The 17,031-nt window shown below is 37.9% G+C and overlaps 2 protein-coding genes across 5 annotated transcripts in view; one reads left to right on the top strand and one right to left on the bottom strand.

The window, feature by feature from the left end:
* Positions 1-17,031, top strand: part of CMSS1 (cms1 ribosomal small subunit homolog) — a 382,853-nt gene that overhangs the window by 194,322 nt on the left and 171,500 nt on the right. The window contains exons 2-3 of one of the 2 annotated variants that reach the window (XM_032351108.1): positions 9,389-9,438; positions 10,631-10,744. The exons of the other annotated variant lie outside the window; for it this stretch is intronic. Of the exons in view, the coding sequence (XP_032206999.1) occupies positions 9,389-9,438; positions 10,631-10,744 (164 nt within the window). The remainder of the gene's footprint in view (positions 1-9,388; positions 9,439-10,630; positions 10,745-17,031) is intronic. 2 annotated transcript variants of the gene reach the window in all.
* FILIP1L (filamin A interacting protein 1 like) overlaps positions 1-17,031 on the bottom strand; it is a 302,790-nt gene that overhangs the window by 184,020 nt on the left and 101,739 nt on the right. The window contains exon 1 of one of the 3 annotated variants that reach the window (XM_032351068.1): positions 9,984-10,002. The exons of the other annotated variants lie outside the window; for them this stretch is intronic. The gene's annotated coding sequence lies outside the window, so the exon portion shown is untranslated. Of the gene's footprint in view, positions 1-9,983; positions 10,003-17,031 lie in introns of those variants that run through there. 3 annotated transcript variants of the gene reach the window in all.

Here is a 17,031-nt window from a genome sequence, read left to right as displayed (position 1 = left end):
ACAAGTAGGCAGGCAGGCAGAGAGAGAGAGGAGGAAGCAGGCTCCCTGCCGAGCAGAGGGCCCAATGCGGGGCTCGATCCCAGGACCCTGGGATCATGACCTGAGCCGAAGGCAGAGGCCTCAACCCACTGAGCTACCCAGGCATCCCACTCACACACACATTCTAAAAATGGATTCTTATTGTACCTATTAAGGAAGTTTAGTTGTTTTATTGGCTAGTTCTCCTCCCAGAATTGAGGCTTAGACTTAAATTGTTTTAAATGGGCATGCAGGTGTCTCAGTTGGTTAGGCCTCTGCTTTTAGCTCAGGCCTTAATCCCAGGGTCCTGAGATCAAGTCCTGCATCAGGCTCCTTGCTTAGCAGGGGGTCTGCTTCTCCCTCTGTCTGCTGCTCCCCCTGCTTGTGCTCTCTTTCTGACAAATAAATAAATAAAATCTTTTAATAAATAAGTTGTTTTAAGTGGTGATAAATTTGGTAGTACCTTTTTATTTTATCACCTTTCAGCTATTTGGATACATAGTAGTTCAACAATCAGCAAATTATGCAGGCCAAATCCAACTCTTCACCTATTTTCATAAAGTTTTATTGCAACACAGCTATGCTTATTTTTTTCACATAAAAACTATAGCTACTTCTGTGCTGTAATGATAGAGTTGAGTAGCTGCAACAGAAACCATATAGTCAGAAAGAAAGAGAGGGAAAGAGAGAGAGGAAGGAAGGAAAGAAGGAAAAGAAAGAAAGAGAAAAGAGAAGAAGAAAGGAAGGATATAGTCCACAAAATATCTACTATATTCTCTAGGAGAAAAGTTGGCTAATTCCTACCCTAATTGATCAAAAGATTAAATCACCAGTAAACAATCAGAACAAACCAACTGAGTCCAGTGTATGAGAATATGTTAATGATTCTGGGATTTTACACTTCTAGGTAAAGAAAGAATAGAATGTACTTGTCTGATTGCTTTTAGTAAGAAAGAAGGAGGTCAACCAAAGCCTTGGTAAATGATAGTGGGGAAAGAGTGGGGAAACATGTTCCATCTAGCTGGGTCCCGTTTTCTTGTCAGGCAGGTCACATCTTCTCCCTTTCTATTGTCTCCCTTCCCAAGGAGAACAGTGCTCATTAAAGATGTAGCCAAGATTTTCAGAATACCTGCAAGTTGAATCCTTTGAATGTAAACCAGTCTATCTTGTCTTTGCTGCCAAGCTTTATAAATCATTTGGCTGAACAATTAAAGGGCTGGAACCCTTGTTGAATGCTGCTCCAGGTGCTGTGGGGTGAAACTGCCCCCTGCCACTCAGCATGCAAGGTGGGGACCCCACACAGTGATGGTTGTAAGAGAAGCACCACAATGTATTTGGTTTTCATCCCCACTGGGCTTATCTGTTCTCCCCCAGTCCCAAATTTGCTGCAAACACCCTTCTCTGGACATTCCATTGCGAATCTTCCGGTGACAGGTCTCTTGAGTGTTTGTTTGCATTAGTCAGCTTTGAAAAAATGTGTTGCCATAACAGTGGAAAGCATTATAATGGGTCAGGCTTGCTGGAGGCTGACCACCTCCTCTTTGCTCTGTATTCGTCTCTAATGACTGACTTCCTCCTTCCTATGGAACTGGTGTTATGTGAATTCTCAAGTTGCTATCTCTTGGATAAATCATGAACTGACTGGCCCTGAATTTGGTTTACGGCATCCCTCTTAAGTTACGAATTATTTGGAGATTGGGGTGCTCTTCCTCTACCCCTTCTTTCTTTTTTTTGCATCCCTTGCAACTCCTTGTTTTTTGAACCATTGCCGCTACTGAAAATAAGTGTTACTATATTATATCCCCATGAGCATTTGCTTTTAAGCTTGTATGATAGAATGTCCCTATAATCTCAGGTATGAACATTCACATTTTCTAGAAGTACCAGTTCCTACCTGCCACTTTTTCCCTGCTTTCACAAGATTCATACAGAGCTTCACACCCTCATCATGCAGAGTTGGGACAGCAGTAGCCAAAAACTTGAATGATCTGTATAACTGAGAACAAATAAGATTTTGTGTCTGCCTTGTACAACTAGATGTTTATCTGTCCACTGTATCTGTGTAATTGGCCTGAATTTTTAATGATGAAATTGCACAACTGAGAGGGACCTTGAAGATCATCTAATTGGGTAGATGTAGAAGGGGCCCGCAGAGCTAGCGTAACTCGTAACTCGTTCAAAATGATAAAGCCTAGTCCTTTAAACCTTTAGATAGAGAACATAATCAGTAGTTACATATCCCACCCATAAGACTTCCCCTCTAAAGGGCAATTTAAACAAAGAGAAATTCCAGAAACTTCAGTTTGGGTTCATACTGCTTTCTCTGATGAGTATGTGTGTGTTCTGAGGCTCTCTTGCTGTCTGTAAATCAGACATTCTTGCTGGATTGCATCAGATTCTAGGCAACGTGATTGATGAAGAAAGGGCAGAGGAGAGATGACGTAATGGCTAGTGCAGCATTTACCTGCAAATTATCTCTAGCTATGTACCGCTCGATGTCTGTGTGACTCATGTACTGAGGCACTGCCATCCCTGTTATTCAGCACTAGCCTCACACTTACCTCACCCTATGTTTCTCTCCTTTTCTTGCCAAATCTGATTAGAAGCACTTTTGTTTTAAGCCAATGTTTATGAAGCCATAAGTGGACTTTGTACCAATGACCATGTGGAGAAAATAAAAGAATATTAGAACAAGAAAATTATATACTGGCTTAATCAAATCAACTTGATGTCTCTCTTAACTTACTTCATAGCACCTATTATGTGCCTTCTACTGTCAGTGCTGGTAGTTTTCTTCCTTATATGGCTAATTTGTCTCTCAGCTTCAGTTTACTGGCCGACAGCAAACAAACCTACAGCAAGTGCCTACCAGTATCAGTGACTACGGCACATGATTTCACATGCTGTTTTTCTTGTAAACCTCAAAGCAGTTAGTACATGTACCCATTAGAGAGGTAAAAACACTGGCCCAGTTCACTTAACTAATATGTGTCAGAATTGGGACTGGCATCCTGGTCTCTTGACACCATATATAGTACTTTTTCCACTACATCACAAGTTTCTTTGATTTTATGTACTCAGAGAATTTTTGTAAGAAAAATGTTCATTTCTCTCAGGTGGATCATCATGCTTGATATTATGTCTGCCTCAATCCTTTGTTTATCCTTGCGGCACTAGAAGTCAAGAGTATAGGCATCTGTATATTGATTGAACAACAGCACTCAAGTTGTCTGGTAGAGTTGTATCATATAAACACTAAATTTGCCTGAATTCAACTACACCTGCCCATCAAATGAATATAAAAAGAGAAGGAATCATAATTTGCATTGTGCAGACAAGTCTATTCTGGTTGTATTCAATGAATCCATAACTAGGAGTGAACCTGAGTTAGGGGATGTGTGTTGATTTTCCTCAGCCTATGTCTGTTCCACGTTCCCTCTCAGAGTAAGCATCTCACCTTGGTCAGTGGGCTGTTTTGTACAACATGTATCCTGTTGTACAAAAGCCAGCTTTTGTACTCATAAGCATCCTTGTATTCAACCAAAGACAGTAATCTGTACCAGTGCTGGAGGAAAAGGCCACCTGGGTTATACCTACTAAGGTATTTTGTCTTCTAGCATGGGACCTTCCTAGGAGATTTTCAAGGTAATTTTGAACAAAACTTGATTTTTTTTTCCTTACATATTCTTTGAAAGCCTAAGCCCCAAGTAAAGTCCAGCTCCTGTAGATTAACATTGGTTTGCATGAAATCAGGCAGGGAAATTTTAAGTTGAACTGAAGCGCCTTGGGCTCAGCAACATTGTGTATATTGTGGCTAAACAAATCTTTCATTTTCTGTTGTGCTGAGTTGGAAGGACTGATACCAAGCAGATCAAATACTCACTGTGCCCATAAGAGAACTGTGTTGTTACTGAAACCAGCGGGGGGAGAACCAACAGGAGGAAAGGCATGATGAGATCACCCAAAAGCATACTAGGGAGAGACAGAGGATTAAGAAAGCCCATTGAATATAGTCACAGGTGATTTTTGAGAGGGTAGTGTGATCAGTCATAAAGTCAGAAGCAAGACACAAGTTTAACATCCTCTAATACCAGATCAGAGTAGTCAGCAGGATATCATAAATCCAAGAAAGCTGCAGCAGAAAGAGAGGCTGGGACTTGAGATCTGAGGACAAGAGGTTTGTGACAATAATATACAAAAAATAGGATATGGAGGTTAAAAAGAAGAGGAACATGTCGTCAAGAAGAATTCTGGCTCTGAGCTTGTCTGAGATTCTCCCAGTGGTGCTGGTGGGAAAGATCCAGCCTCTGAGGAAGTAGAGGCAAGAATTATTGATGTCTTGTGGCAAACAGCTTCTCATATCCTCCTACCCATTCCATATTGGATTTTGTGCAGTTATTTTCTAAGTAGTTAGGTTCTAATTTTCTTGCAATTTGGGAAATCAAGGCTGGTTCTGCAAGGCTGTCATGGGATTGCAGAAGAGAGTCCCAGAAGTCAGCATTTGTAAATGGAAAACCCATAAAAGTTCAGCTCTCATGAACAGAAAAATGAACTCATTCATAATACCAAACCATCATCATATTCAGGGAAGTGGAGTTAAAACCAAGGCACCTCCTTTTCTTTCCTGTATTTGTATAGCTAATAACACCTTGCATTGTTAAAAGTGAAATCCTGCTGGTGATAATTTGCTTTCTCAGATAGCTCACTTTGTATTTTTGACTTATTATGAGTGTGAACTCCAGAAGATTGCTTGACTACCGTTACTAAGAAATAGGCTGTCTTGGAGAAATTGAACCTGGGAGGCTAGAGTGCTCAGATTAGGACAGAATCTCACAGTGGGGCCTCTCTATCCCCACTGTATGTGTTTAAGAATTCCCTTGGATGCTTATTAAAAATGTAAGTTCCAAGGCCCCACCTTAGACCAAATAAATATAAATCCATGATCAAATGTGGCTAAAGAATATGCATATTAATAAACAACCCTGAGAATTCTTGTGAAATCTAAAATTTAATAGCCACTGGATTAGGAAATATGTGTATGGTGTAATAAAGCAAATCCTAGAAAAATAACCATTTACTAAATAACCATTTACTAAATTGATTGCCATTGAATGCCAAAAACATTTAATTTTGTTTTTGTTGTCTTTGAGTTGTTTTCATTGTATAAGTCATTTCTTAAATAATCCCTAAATTTCTTTGTTATTGGCACTGTTATGTACTTAACTAATACACTGCTTTCCTCCTTCCCCATTATCATCATTACTGCCCATAGAGGGATAAATTTGAGTCCCACCTTTCACCTCTTTTCATAAGGTGATCATCTGTAATTTTATGCCCTAAAGGCTCCTTTAAAAAAAATATATTTTCTCTATATAATCATGAATTCTATCATTCAAATCCCAGACTTTTAGCTTTACCCTTTCTGTATTATTAAACTCAGCTTTGGAATGATGAAAATCCAGCTTGTTTATCTTACATCTTCTCTTCCCAAGAAAATCCAGCTTGGGATGCACTCAGCCCTCGGCATAGTGACTCCTAGAGTTTGCTGCTTTAGTTAAGAAATTAAAGCTAAGAACAAATGGTCCTGAGTCTGTATTCAATCAGATAACCAATAATAATTGTACCATCTCAGTCAAAGTAAGCAAGCATTCTTGATAGATAGACCATGATGCATTGTCTTGAGCTTTTGGATTACTAAATCCTTGCAAACTCTTAAAATTGAGCTATCTCTAATATGTATTATGAGGGATTTTTTTTAAAAAAACAGATTTTGGGGGGTACATGGGTATCTCAGTCCATTAGGCATCTGACTCTTGATTTCAGCTCAGGTCATGATCTCAGGAGGAGATCATGTGAGATCAAGCCCTGCATAGGGCTCCATTCTGGGGGTGGAGCGTGTAATTATCTCTGTCCCTTTCTCTATGCCTCCCTCTCCCACCTCAGCAAAGAAAACTGGTTTTTGAAATATTTTTTCTTTGGTCTTGTTTTACATACTCTTTATTCAAAACCTGAGCAATAGTCACCTTCATAATTCTTTCAGTATTTATTTACTGGCTCTCTCAGTGCCTTAGCTGGTGTTTTTTATATGAGATTTACACCATCTTGTGGCCTCTAATTTTCCCTGACTTAGTATGTTTCTTGTGTCCTTGGTATTCATTAGCCTATTGTCAGATGTTTGAAAAGGTAAGAAGAGCAAAAATCACCTGTTATTTTCTGCTGCAAAGGCCTTTATTACTTTCCTCTTTTCTCTCCATGACCAATTGAGTCAATGATTTGAGTCTCTCAGATTTAGCCTTTTTATCTTTTATTTTCTGAGATCAGAATATCATATTGCTTAAAATTTTCATTTGTCTAGAAAACCATGTAGAACACAGCCTTAGTGGCATGTCCACAAAAATGATCTTTTACTGTGTTCACTGATCTATTTTGTATGAAATATCAAATTCTGGAGATCCATGCTTATACATCCTGCACCTCAAAAAGATAGTACAGGAGCGGCTGGGTGGCTTAATGGGTTAAAGCCTCTGCCTTGGGCTCAGGTCATGATCCCAGGGTCCTGGGATCAAGCCCCATATCGGGCTCTCTGCTTAGCAGGGAGCATGCTTCTCCTCTCTCTCTCTTTGTCTGCCTTTCTGCGTACTTGTGATCTCTGTCAAATAAATAAAAATCTTTAAAAAAAAAAAAAAAAGATAGTACAGTGAGAGAAACCAGATTACAAAGGATGCAGTAGTCCAGTTAGAAATTAGTAAGAAATCCATTATATAATGAAGAAGGGAATTAGTTAATGACAAAATTTACTTTCAGTTGGGTGTCTAAGGCATAGAAAAGGCTAGAATTGGCCCAGAATGTATACAGGTATTGCTATTTTTGCAATTGAAGGCCAACCTTCAAAGTGCTTTAAATCCGACAAGTACTTCATGGAGGGAAGATAAAGTGTTGTATAGGCAAAATGGGCCGATTGCTTTGACAGTCATTGTTATGAATTATAATGTAGGACTGACAGGAATCATTGTAAAAGATATATAATCTTAAAAAGATAGATATATTATCATCTAGTGATAACAAGGAATTGGCAAGAGGTGGCCACTGAGATAAAAGTCTGTTGGTATCTGTTGGTGAGCAGATTCTCATGGCCTCTCACTCACTGGTTATTGTGTAGCATGGGATTGTTAGTTTTCTAGGCAGTGAGGTTCTAATTTTCTTGCAGTTTGGGAAACTCAGACCTCCCTGGCGATTAGGGGTTGGATTTGGTTTCCCCAGCACAACCTGGCCATGGGACCTATATAAAGGGTGTTGCCCTTCTCATCTACTAAGTTAGCAAAACATTTTCCATTTCCACCTTCTCAATCTTTGTACTAACATAATTACAATAAGTTGTTGCTGCTCTTGAAGATAGTCTCTGTTCTTACATCTAGGATAAAGTCTTTCAGTAAAGCTGCTTAAGCGGTGGGGAGGAAAGAACCTTTCCATAAAGTTAAAGTCTTTCCTGATAAAGGTAACTACTCCACCCCTGCTTCCCAATTAGATCTCCTGCCAGCAATAGCATAGACTTGAGCCAGTGCCAAATGTTTTAATACCATAAGGACTCAGTTGATAAAGTCTGTGCATGGCAAAGAAAAAAAGAGCCAAAGTTCCCAAACTCAAATTTTCCAAGATTTCCATGTGAGATGCAGCCAGGGCACCCTTCATCTAATTGTTACCATGTGTTGCTACAGTCATTGGTACCCTGCAATTCTCTAACACGTCTAGAGATTAGAAATTACAGGAAGTGCTAGACATTTCAAGATGGAAATTTACTCTAACTGCAGAGACTTTGGTCTTTGTCAAAAAGAAGTACAATAGCAAAGACGGAATAATTGTGAGACTAATATTGTGATCTTTCCAAATAATTACTGAGTAATTATTAGTCAGTTAGCATTCAGTGTTGTACTTCCTTTTTCCATTAATATTTAACATGTGTTTTGCTAGCTTTACTTCCCTTATTGTCATAAATTCTAGATAGGAAAAGTTTATTGTCTTGCTTGGGCACAGAAAGGAAATGCCAGCACTAAATAGTTGTTGGGTATCTGCCTAGTTGAAGCAAAATGGTTTCATAAATCCCTGAGCATAAAAGAGATTAATTAATGATTAAGGATTACAAAGTACCCAGACCTTTCAGGAACCTGGAATACCTATATAAATACGAGGAGATGTTTTTCTCTCTTTGACATGATTTTCAGATCTCATTTATGATAGTTTTAGCTTCAGCATCCACCAAACTTTCATCATAGTTGCTAATGAATAATAACATTGACTTATGGAGAAGGAAAAATGAAAGCTGTGTGGCTATTAAATGTTGAATGTCCCTAAATGAGAATTCAGATTGAATGCAGAGACTGTATTGAGTAAGGCCTGTTTCAACTTGCCCACTCAACACTTTGCCTCCCATTTAAAGATATTAGTAGATTTTAATGAAACCTGTAATATTACTCAAGAATTTGAGACTCATCTTCAGTTCAACTTATTCTCCTGTTGTCCTAAGGCAAACTAACAGCTAATATAAATTTCCAAATAGTTTGAGGAAGTTAGAGCTCACAGTAGTAGTAATAATATTGATTGCATTAAAAGCAAGAACAAGACTGCTTGCCCATGTTAGCAACCTGAGCAGTCAGAGGCATTAATGGACCATGAAAACTGGAGAGCTGGGGTGACTGTGGGTCAGAGCTAAGGTATATAGACAAGCACAGTGTCAGAGAAATTTTCATCACCTCCACTACACTGGGCCATTTCTCTTGATAGAGCAAGCTCTTAATTTCCCCCAGTTGTTAATCTGGCACCTTTCATGAATATCAGTGTTCACTTTGGAAAATAAAAAAGCAAACAGCCAAAAAAATCCAAGTGTTAAGGGGGAAAGAAAGTCAACAGAGGAAATTACAGTAGCATTTGATACAGTGGCACCTTTTTCTTGAGTCAGACAAGGTGAAGATATTTGAGAGTTTGTGGCTTTGACAGTCTCTTTTTAAGACAGTAGCCAGGGGTCTTGGGAGAGAAAGTGGTAGGCATACACTGCCACCGATTAGCTATGGCCTTTATACACATATGTGTTCACATTTTCAAAACTGGCCTGCTAAAAATATATATAAGAATCAAGTGATTTGAAAGTAAATCCCACTTCCATTCCCCATTGCTTTCACTCCCTGCTTGCCATTTCCTTTCTAACATTAATTACTGTTTCTGAAGGAATTGGTGTTTCCTGCCCTGGTATAGTTTCTGTTTGTTTTGGATTGTCCATCAGTTGTTAAGATAGTTGCCATGTCTTTTTAGAATCTAGTATATCAAGAATTAAGTATGACACCAGGTTCTTACTTTCTTCTATCTCTCTTATTTTTAGGTAAGTCATCTAATTGGAGTGTCAATTCATTTCATGGAATTTTCCATTTGGTAAAGTATTATTTTTTTTATCAAATGACGTAAACTTTTGTTTTTGTGATTTCTCAGTCTATATTCGCCCACAACAATGACCTCCATAGTATATTCTGTCTAGGAGGCAAGGAACGAGAGTCACAGAATGAGAGAGAGAGAGAAAGAGAGAAGGTGGCCTAGGACACAAGGGAAAGGACATATAACTAAATATTTTGATATGAAAAAAAAAAAAAAGGCAACAACAACACTATTGAGGGCACCTGGGTGGCTCAGTAGGTTGAGCAACTGCCTGCAGCTCAGGTCATGATCCTGGAGTCCCAGGATTGAGTCGCGTCCCCACACCCCCAGCATCAGGTACTCAGCAGGGGGGTCTGCTTCTTACTCTGACCTTCCCCCTCTCATGCTTGCTATCTCTCATTCTCTCTCTTTCTCTCTCAAATAAATAAGTAAAATCTTTTTAAAAAACACTGTTGAGAGAAACTTACATTTCAAAGCTATTTTCATGAATTTTGCCTTTTTGAATTTCAGGAAATAGAAGAGTTATTACAGTAGTCCCCTCTTACCTGTAGTTTCACCTTCTGTGGCTTTAGTTACCTGGGGTCAGCCACAAGTCCAGAAGCAGATGATCTTCTATCTAACATATTATCAGAAGTAAAGAGCAGCCTAACACTACATCACAATGCCTACATCATTTACCTCACTTTGTCTCATCATGTAGGCATCTTATCATCTCACATCATCACAAGAAGGATGAGTATAGTACAGTAAGATATATTATGAGAGAGACCACATCATATAACTTTTATTACAATATATTGTTATAATTATTCTATTTTATTAATTGTTGAACTCTTATTGAATCTAATTTATAAATTAAACTTTATCATAGGTATGTATTCATGGGGGGCAGTATATATAGGTTCAATACTATCCACAATTTCAGACATCCACTGGGGCTCTTGAACATATCCCCTGTGGATAAGAGGGGACTACTGTATATTTAATTGTATTTAGAAAGGACTGGGCATACTTACTTACTTGTCAGAGAATCCAACCAAGGTTAGAGTAGTGGCTTTCCAGTTGTATTTGGTGAAAATCTGACATTCCTCAAAAGGTTGCTTTACCTCTTGGGAAAAACCATCGTCAGAGGGAGCTTTTCTTTTGAATTACTGTTTTAAGTCCTCATGTATTTGTTCATTTTGAAACACAGTTATCAAATGGAAGCAAAATACACAATTTTAGAAGTACAAAACCAGGATTCTGTGGCACAGAGATAGTACCAGGGGTTGTAGTCCATAATAATAGAAGATTGAAGCCTCCAAAAGTGAGTATGATGAGAGGGACAAAAGAAGACATCATAACATCACATAACTTTTCCCTGATGTTCTGTATCTTTTCACTAATAAGAAGGATGTCTGTGTTTGGTACACTTTCTGCAAAGGTAGATGAGTCATGAATCCTAGCAATTTGCTTTCCCTTGGGGGAATATTTGTCTTTCCATCAAACTGCACACACATTGATCTATTGATAGATTTGTTGAGTAGAGACTGAAAACTGTACTGCCAGCATCCTGCCTTTCCCAGTGTTTCTTAACTGGAAGTCTTGTTTTCTTCTAGAGATTAAGTTAACAAAAAGATAGAGCTTAAAATACTCCAACCAGTTAGATGCCATATCCCTTTGATTCTGCTACTGTGTTATCTCTTCCATCTCCACAGATCTAAATTTTTATTTTTTTTTAAGATTTTATTTATTTATTTGACAAAGAGAGACACAGCAAGGGAGGGAACACAAGCAGGGAAAGCAGGAGAGGGAGAAGCAGGCTTCCCGTGAAGCGGGGAGCCCAAAACAGTGCTCCATCCCAGGGATGGGCAGATGCTTAATGAGTGAGTCACTCAGTTGCCCCTCTACAGTTTTAAAATTTTAAACTAAATACCTTATATTCATAGTTGCAAATCCTGTTAAGACCATGGAACATTGCCATTTCTTGTTGCTGACTGAGAAGCTTGACTATTGAATGAAATAGTGATAGGATGACATTGGCATTCTGTTCAAAAACCTTAGTGGCTAAAACAAAGTTCCTTCTACCCAGAGATAGGCCCCACATGATAGGTCCAAGAGCATATAGTGTGGGTACAATTTCTATTCTGCAAAGCATTCTGCTTCTGGTTAAGTGAATGAGTGGATGGATGACTTTTTAAATGAGAGTTTTAATATTTTAATATTAGAGATATTTTTAAATGAAGAATTTCCCATTTTAGTAATAATTACCTTGTGTTTGGAAATATATTGTAGGGATACTTTCTCATACTAAGATTCTGATAATTCCCATATTAATAATCATGTAGCTAAATTTTATTTCTTTTAAAAACCTTTGTGAAGGAAATGGTGAGTGGGAAGCAAAGGGGTGACTAGTATCTTTTAACTCAAGTATTCCAAAAATTAAAAATAAATAGAAGTGTTAGGATTTCTAATACTTTCATCTGTCTTTTATATTCTAAAAGGATAAAATATACAAAAATTATTTTTTCCTTTTATATCTTTACACTAGGAAGGAAACTGGTAGACTTAATATGTTGTCAACTATTCGTAAGTTTTGCTAGATATGAATTACATAAAAATAAATTAATTTCAGTGCTATTTTCTTTCTTTCCTCAGAATCTCTCTGGTTTTCTCATTAATATCATTAAAAGACCAAAACCAAACAAAATATTTTTGTATTTCCAAAGAAAAGTCCAGCATTCTAGTATTTTATAACTTTGGAGAAAGTCTGGAGTTTTTTGGTTTTTTGTTCTTTTTTTTTTTTTTTTTTTTAAAGATTTTATCCATTCATTTGTTAGAGAGAGAGAGAGTGGGAGAACACAAGCAGGCAGAGGCAGGCAGAGGCAGGCAGAGGCAGAGAGAGAAGCAGGCTCCCCACTGAGCAAGGAGCCCGATGTGGGACTCGATCCCAGGACCCCGGGATCATGACCTGAGCCGAAGGCAGCCGCTTAACCAACTGAGCCACCCAGGCGCCCCTTTTGTTCTTTTTTTTAAAGATTTATTTATTTATTTTAGAGAGAAAGTGGGGATGGGGAAGGGGCAGAAGGAGAGGGAGAGAAAGTCTTAAGCAGACTCCATGGAGCCCCAGGTTGAGACTGGGCTCAATCTCACAACCTGAGCCAAAACCAAGAGTTAGACACTTAACTGACTGTGCCACTCAAGGTACCCCAAAAATAAGGAGCTTTTTAAAAAATACATGTCACTTAGTAAAGGATAAGAGCATCTGGAAATAAGAATACTCCCTAATATTATAAAGACTGGGAGAAGTTCTGATATTTATGGAAGAATTTAGACTCCCCCACCCCATGCCAAATAAAGTATTTCATACACTCAGTTTCAGCTCAGCTAAACTGTCATCAGAACAGACACATGTCTTTTCCTCAATTATAAAATGAGTTGATATCAAGACTAAGACACCAGTGATGGATTGGTTTCTGGATCCACGAAGCAAATTCTAACAGCAATCTTATTCAAGGCCAATAAGTTGTGTTATATAAAGTAAGCAGAGACTGTTTGAAGTTAAATAAATAAATATTAGAAAATAAATAAGTAATAGAAAATAGAATGACCATACTTTTTGTTTCTTTTCTAAAATAAGTTCCTTCTAAGTAGTTGAATAATATTTTTGAAATATTCTCAATCTCAGGCTCATTGCTTCTAGAATTCTCATGGTCCTTGATACTGAATACTGTGATTATTGAGGTAAAAAGTTGCCACAGCTATAACTGACATTATAGAAAATAAAGTGGCTCTTCAATTCTCTGTGCCTTGGTATCCTCTTCTGTTTGCCTCCACTGGACTGAAAGCCCCATGAATTTAGAGACTGACTGGTTTTACTCATTTTTATATCTGTCACTATTGCCATACTGCCTGGTACATAGTAGTTGATCACTTAACATATGATTAATTAGAGGAAGTACTGTCAAATGTAAAATCTCAACCATACTTGAGAGTTGTAAGAAATAATGAAATGATGTGTGAATGTCTGTGTGGGTGGATGTGTGTGTGTGTCCCCCAAACATAAATGCTCAAAAATAATGGTTTTTCTAATCTGACTCATGCTAACCAAATTTACAAAAAAGACTACCTTTCAGACTAAGATACCCCTGTTAATTTGTAATGGATGATATTTTATATCTGATTTGGGAGCTAGAGTTGTTTATATCCTTAGGCCCTCCCTGTTATTGATCATAATATATGTATATATATACAGGGATATACATAAGGCAACTAATTCCAACTCAGAAATTGTTTGAACATGACATGAGAATAAAGGGAATAAATTAAAACAGGCTGATACTTCTCTTTTTTCTTCTAAGGTTTCTAACAAATAACACTCCCCTTGGTTATTTTCAGATGCACTAACAAGGTTTTTTATAGCCCAGTTTGCTTTCTCTTAATCTGTGAAATCCCTAACACCTCAAGCCAATCATTATCTGATTTTTGAACATAGTTAATTTACTTCAAATAGATCACCCTGATCACTTTGATTAAGAAGTACCACCTAGGAGAGCCTGGGTGACTGTCAGTTAAGCATCCAACTCTTAATTTCTCTTCAGGTGATGATCTCAGAGTGATGAGATTGAGCACAGCCACCACCACCCCCAGGGTCACTCTCAGCACTCAGTGGGGAGTCTGCTTGAGATTCTCTCTCCCTATGCCCACCCACAATGCACAAATTCACACTCTCTCTCCCAAATAAATAAATAAAGTCTTTTTTTTTTTAATAAATAAAGTCTTAAAAAAAAAAAAAAAAGGAAGGAAGGAAGTGCCACTTGTGCTCATCTTTTTTTTAAAAAGATTATTTGTCTGAGAGACAGGGTTGGTCTCCCTGCTCAATGGGGAGCTTGCTTCTCCCTCTCCCTACTGCTTCCCCTGCTTGTGCTCTCTCTGTCAAATAAAATTGTGGTGAGCATTTTGTGATGTATAGAAGCTTTGGATCGCTACGTCGTAAACCCGAACGAACATTATAGGTCAACGTAATTCCATTGTTGTGGTTTGTCTGAAGGCTTTCCCAGCTTGAGGACAGAGAGACAAAGAGAGAGAGAGACAGAGATCACTAGAGGAAGGGGCAGAGGGAGAGAAAGAGAGAGAGCATCCCAAGCAGACTCTCACTGAATGCAGAAGAGGACGCAGGGCTTTATCCCATGACCTGGAGAACCAGCGCTGAAACCAAGAGTTAGATGCCCAAGAACTGCGCTACCCAGGTGCCCCAATATATGCATCTTTTTGATACACTAACAGTCTCCCAGCTAGCTTCAGTTTAGATTTGTTTTCTGATCCTCTTTCCTGTTTTTTTTTTTTTTAAGATTTTTTTTATTTATTTGTTATAGAGAGAGAGACAGATACAGAGCGCAAGCACAGGCAGACAGAGTGGCAGGCTAGAGGCAGAGGGAGAAGCAGGCTCCCTGCCGAGCAAGGAGCCCGATGTGGGACTCGATCCCAGGATGCTGGGATCATGACCTGAGCCGAAGGCAGCCGCTTAACCAACTGAGCCACCCAGGCGTCCCCTCTTTCCTGTTTTGAACTTGAAGTCTACTTTATACTTTGTACCAATGTCTTGTTTTATGGAAAATAGTACCACTGGTGATCAAGAATCACTAATAGGAGGGCTGATGTGATACTTATTTAGTACTGTCTGTTTCCATAAATATGTATTAAATGCGTAGCATATGGGCATCCTGAGTTGTGATTCAACAACAGACAACATGAGTCATAATCATTTGTGAGTTGAAAATCAAAATCAGAGGCTCCCCCTGTGTTCTAGAATTCAGTTCTCAGAACTGAAAGGATGAGAATGAGACATAGCCTTTGTAAACCCTGTTATGGTGCCCATCAATGTTTCCCAGTGTGTATTTTGTGGAACACCAATTCTGAGGGTTGTACTATCAGAAGTCAAGTAAATTTAAGAAAAACAGCACTCACTATTCTTTTTTTTTTTTTTTAAGATTTATTTGTTTATTTTAGAGCATAAGAAGGAGGGGGAGAGGGAGAGGGAGAGAGAATTCCAAGAAGACTCCGCACTGAGCACCGAACCAACTCGGGACTCAGTCTTACAACCCTGAGATCATGACCTGAGCCAAAATCAAGAATCAGTCAGTTAACCAACTGCACCACCCAGACACCCCAACAGTAATCAGTATTCTTGAAGAGCCACGGTGCAAATAAGATTAATCTGGTAAAAGCTCGAAAGTGTCCTACACAAACAAGTTTAGCTTTGCTGAACTAACTTAATTTAGAATACACTTCAGAGAATAAGAACAGTAATAGCATCTTTAGAAGGTTATAATTCACTTTTATTGTTTTTAATTATATATGCATTTCCCTTTCTAGACTCTGAAATTAAGAATTTTTAATCATTATTCCTCTAATCAATCTTCCTCTGTGCTGTCTCCAGCTCCTGATAAGAAAGATGTATGGAAGAAAGAAGGGGAAATAGTAAGGAAAGTGCGTGTGTGTGTGTGTGTGTCTGTGTGTATTAATCTGTCTTGTTTATTTGTCTGTTCCAAACTATTGTGTTAGCCCTTATGTATTTTAAAACTTTGTACCAATATGATAAAATGTGTTAATATTTATAGCAAGTTTATGTTACATTACATAATTAAATACACAATATTTTTGATTCTATAACTAGTGAAGATGATTACTTGAAAAAGTAAGTATGGCCTATAGTTAATGGAGTTAAAATCTGTCTTGGAAGAACTTTTTTATTTTACTTTAAATTATATATGTAAATTACAATTTTTTCTATCATATTTCCACATTTTGTTATTAAGTTTATAAGTTTAAAGATTATACTCAGAAAAATAAGTTATGAAAATATTTGTACTAGAGGAAAACCTCCACTCTTTAGAATTCTCTGAATGGTGATTTTAGATAATAAAATATTCTCAACACTTGGAAGTTATTCCCCAATCATAAGCTACATAAGCTACAAAACTTTAAAAATATATATTTGGTGAAAATTTTTCTAAAATATTTCCATTTCTTTTCTTTAAAAGAACATATGTTGACCATAATTTAAACTTTTTTCAGTGACCCAAGGTCATCGTTCAGTCCACTTCATTTCAGTAAATATTTGTTTAGCACCTCTTGTATGTGATGATCCTCCCAGGCCCTTTTGGATACTTCAGTCTGTCTACCACTATACTAAACAGCTGCTGAATGCTGTGTTTGAGGCTCTTGGGTTATCTTTTTATACTTTTTCTGATTTCCTAGCTGTGAAGACTGACAGACTTCTATGAGGGTGCCCCATTCAACCTCCCTCCTAGAAGTGGTGCTTCTGATCTTCTGTGAGCAGGAAATTAAAATACCCAGCCCTATGGATATGCATTGAAATAAGAAGAGTACACTAGGAATCTCTTTAATATGTGAAGTACATAAAATTTGTACCTTTGGCTGCTCAAGAGTCCTTTTTATCCTTTTACTTGTTTCTGAAATCACTTGAATTGTCCTAACATTTTAGATATGTGAAACGTTGCTATAAACTCATCAAGCAGACTTTTTTTTTATCCCTTTACTTAGTAGTTCTTCTCGAAGCAGATTCAGATTTTATGACACCACGGTCTATGT

This window comes from Mustela erminea, chromosome 1 (genome assembly GCF_009829155.1).
Source record: "Mustela erminea isolate mMusErm1 chromosome 1, mMusErm1.Pri, whole genome shotgun sequence".
In the NCBI taxonomy this organism is placed as follows: domain Eukaryota; kingdom Metazoa; phylum Chordata; class Mammalia; order Carnivora; family Mustelidae; genus Mustela; species Mustela erminea.
The sequence above is the reverse complement of the archived record's forward strand: the minus strand, read 5'-3'. Positions and strand labels throughout refer to the sequence as shown.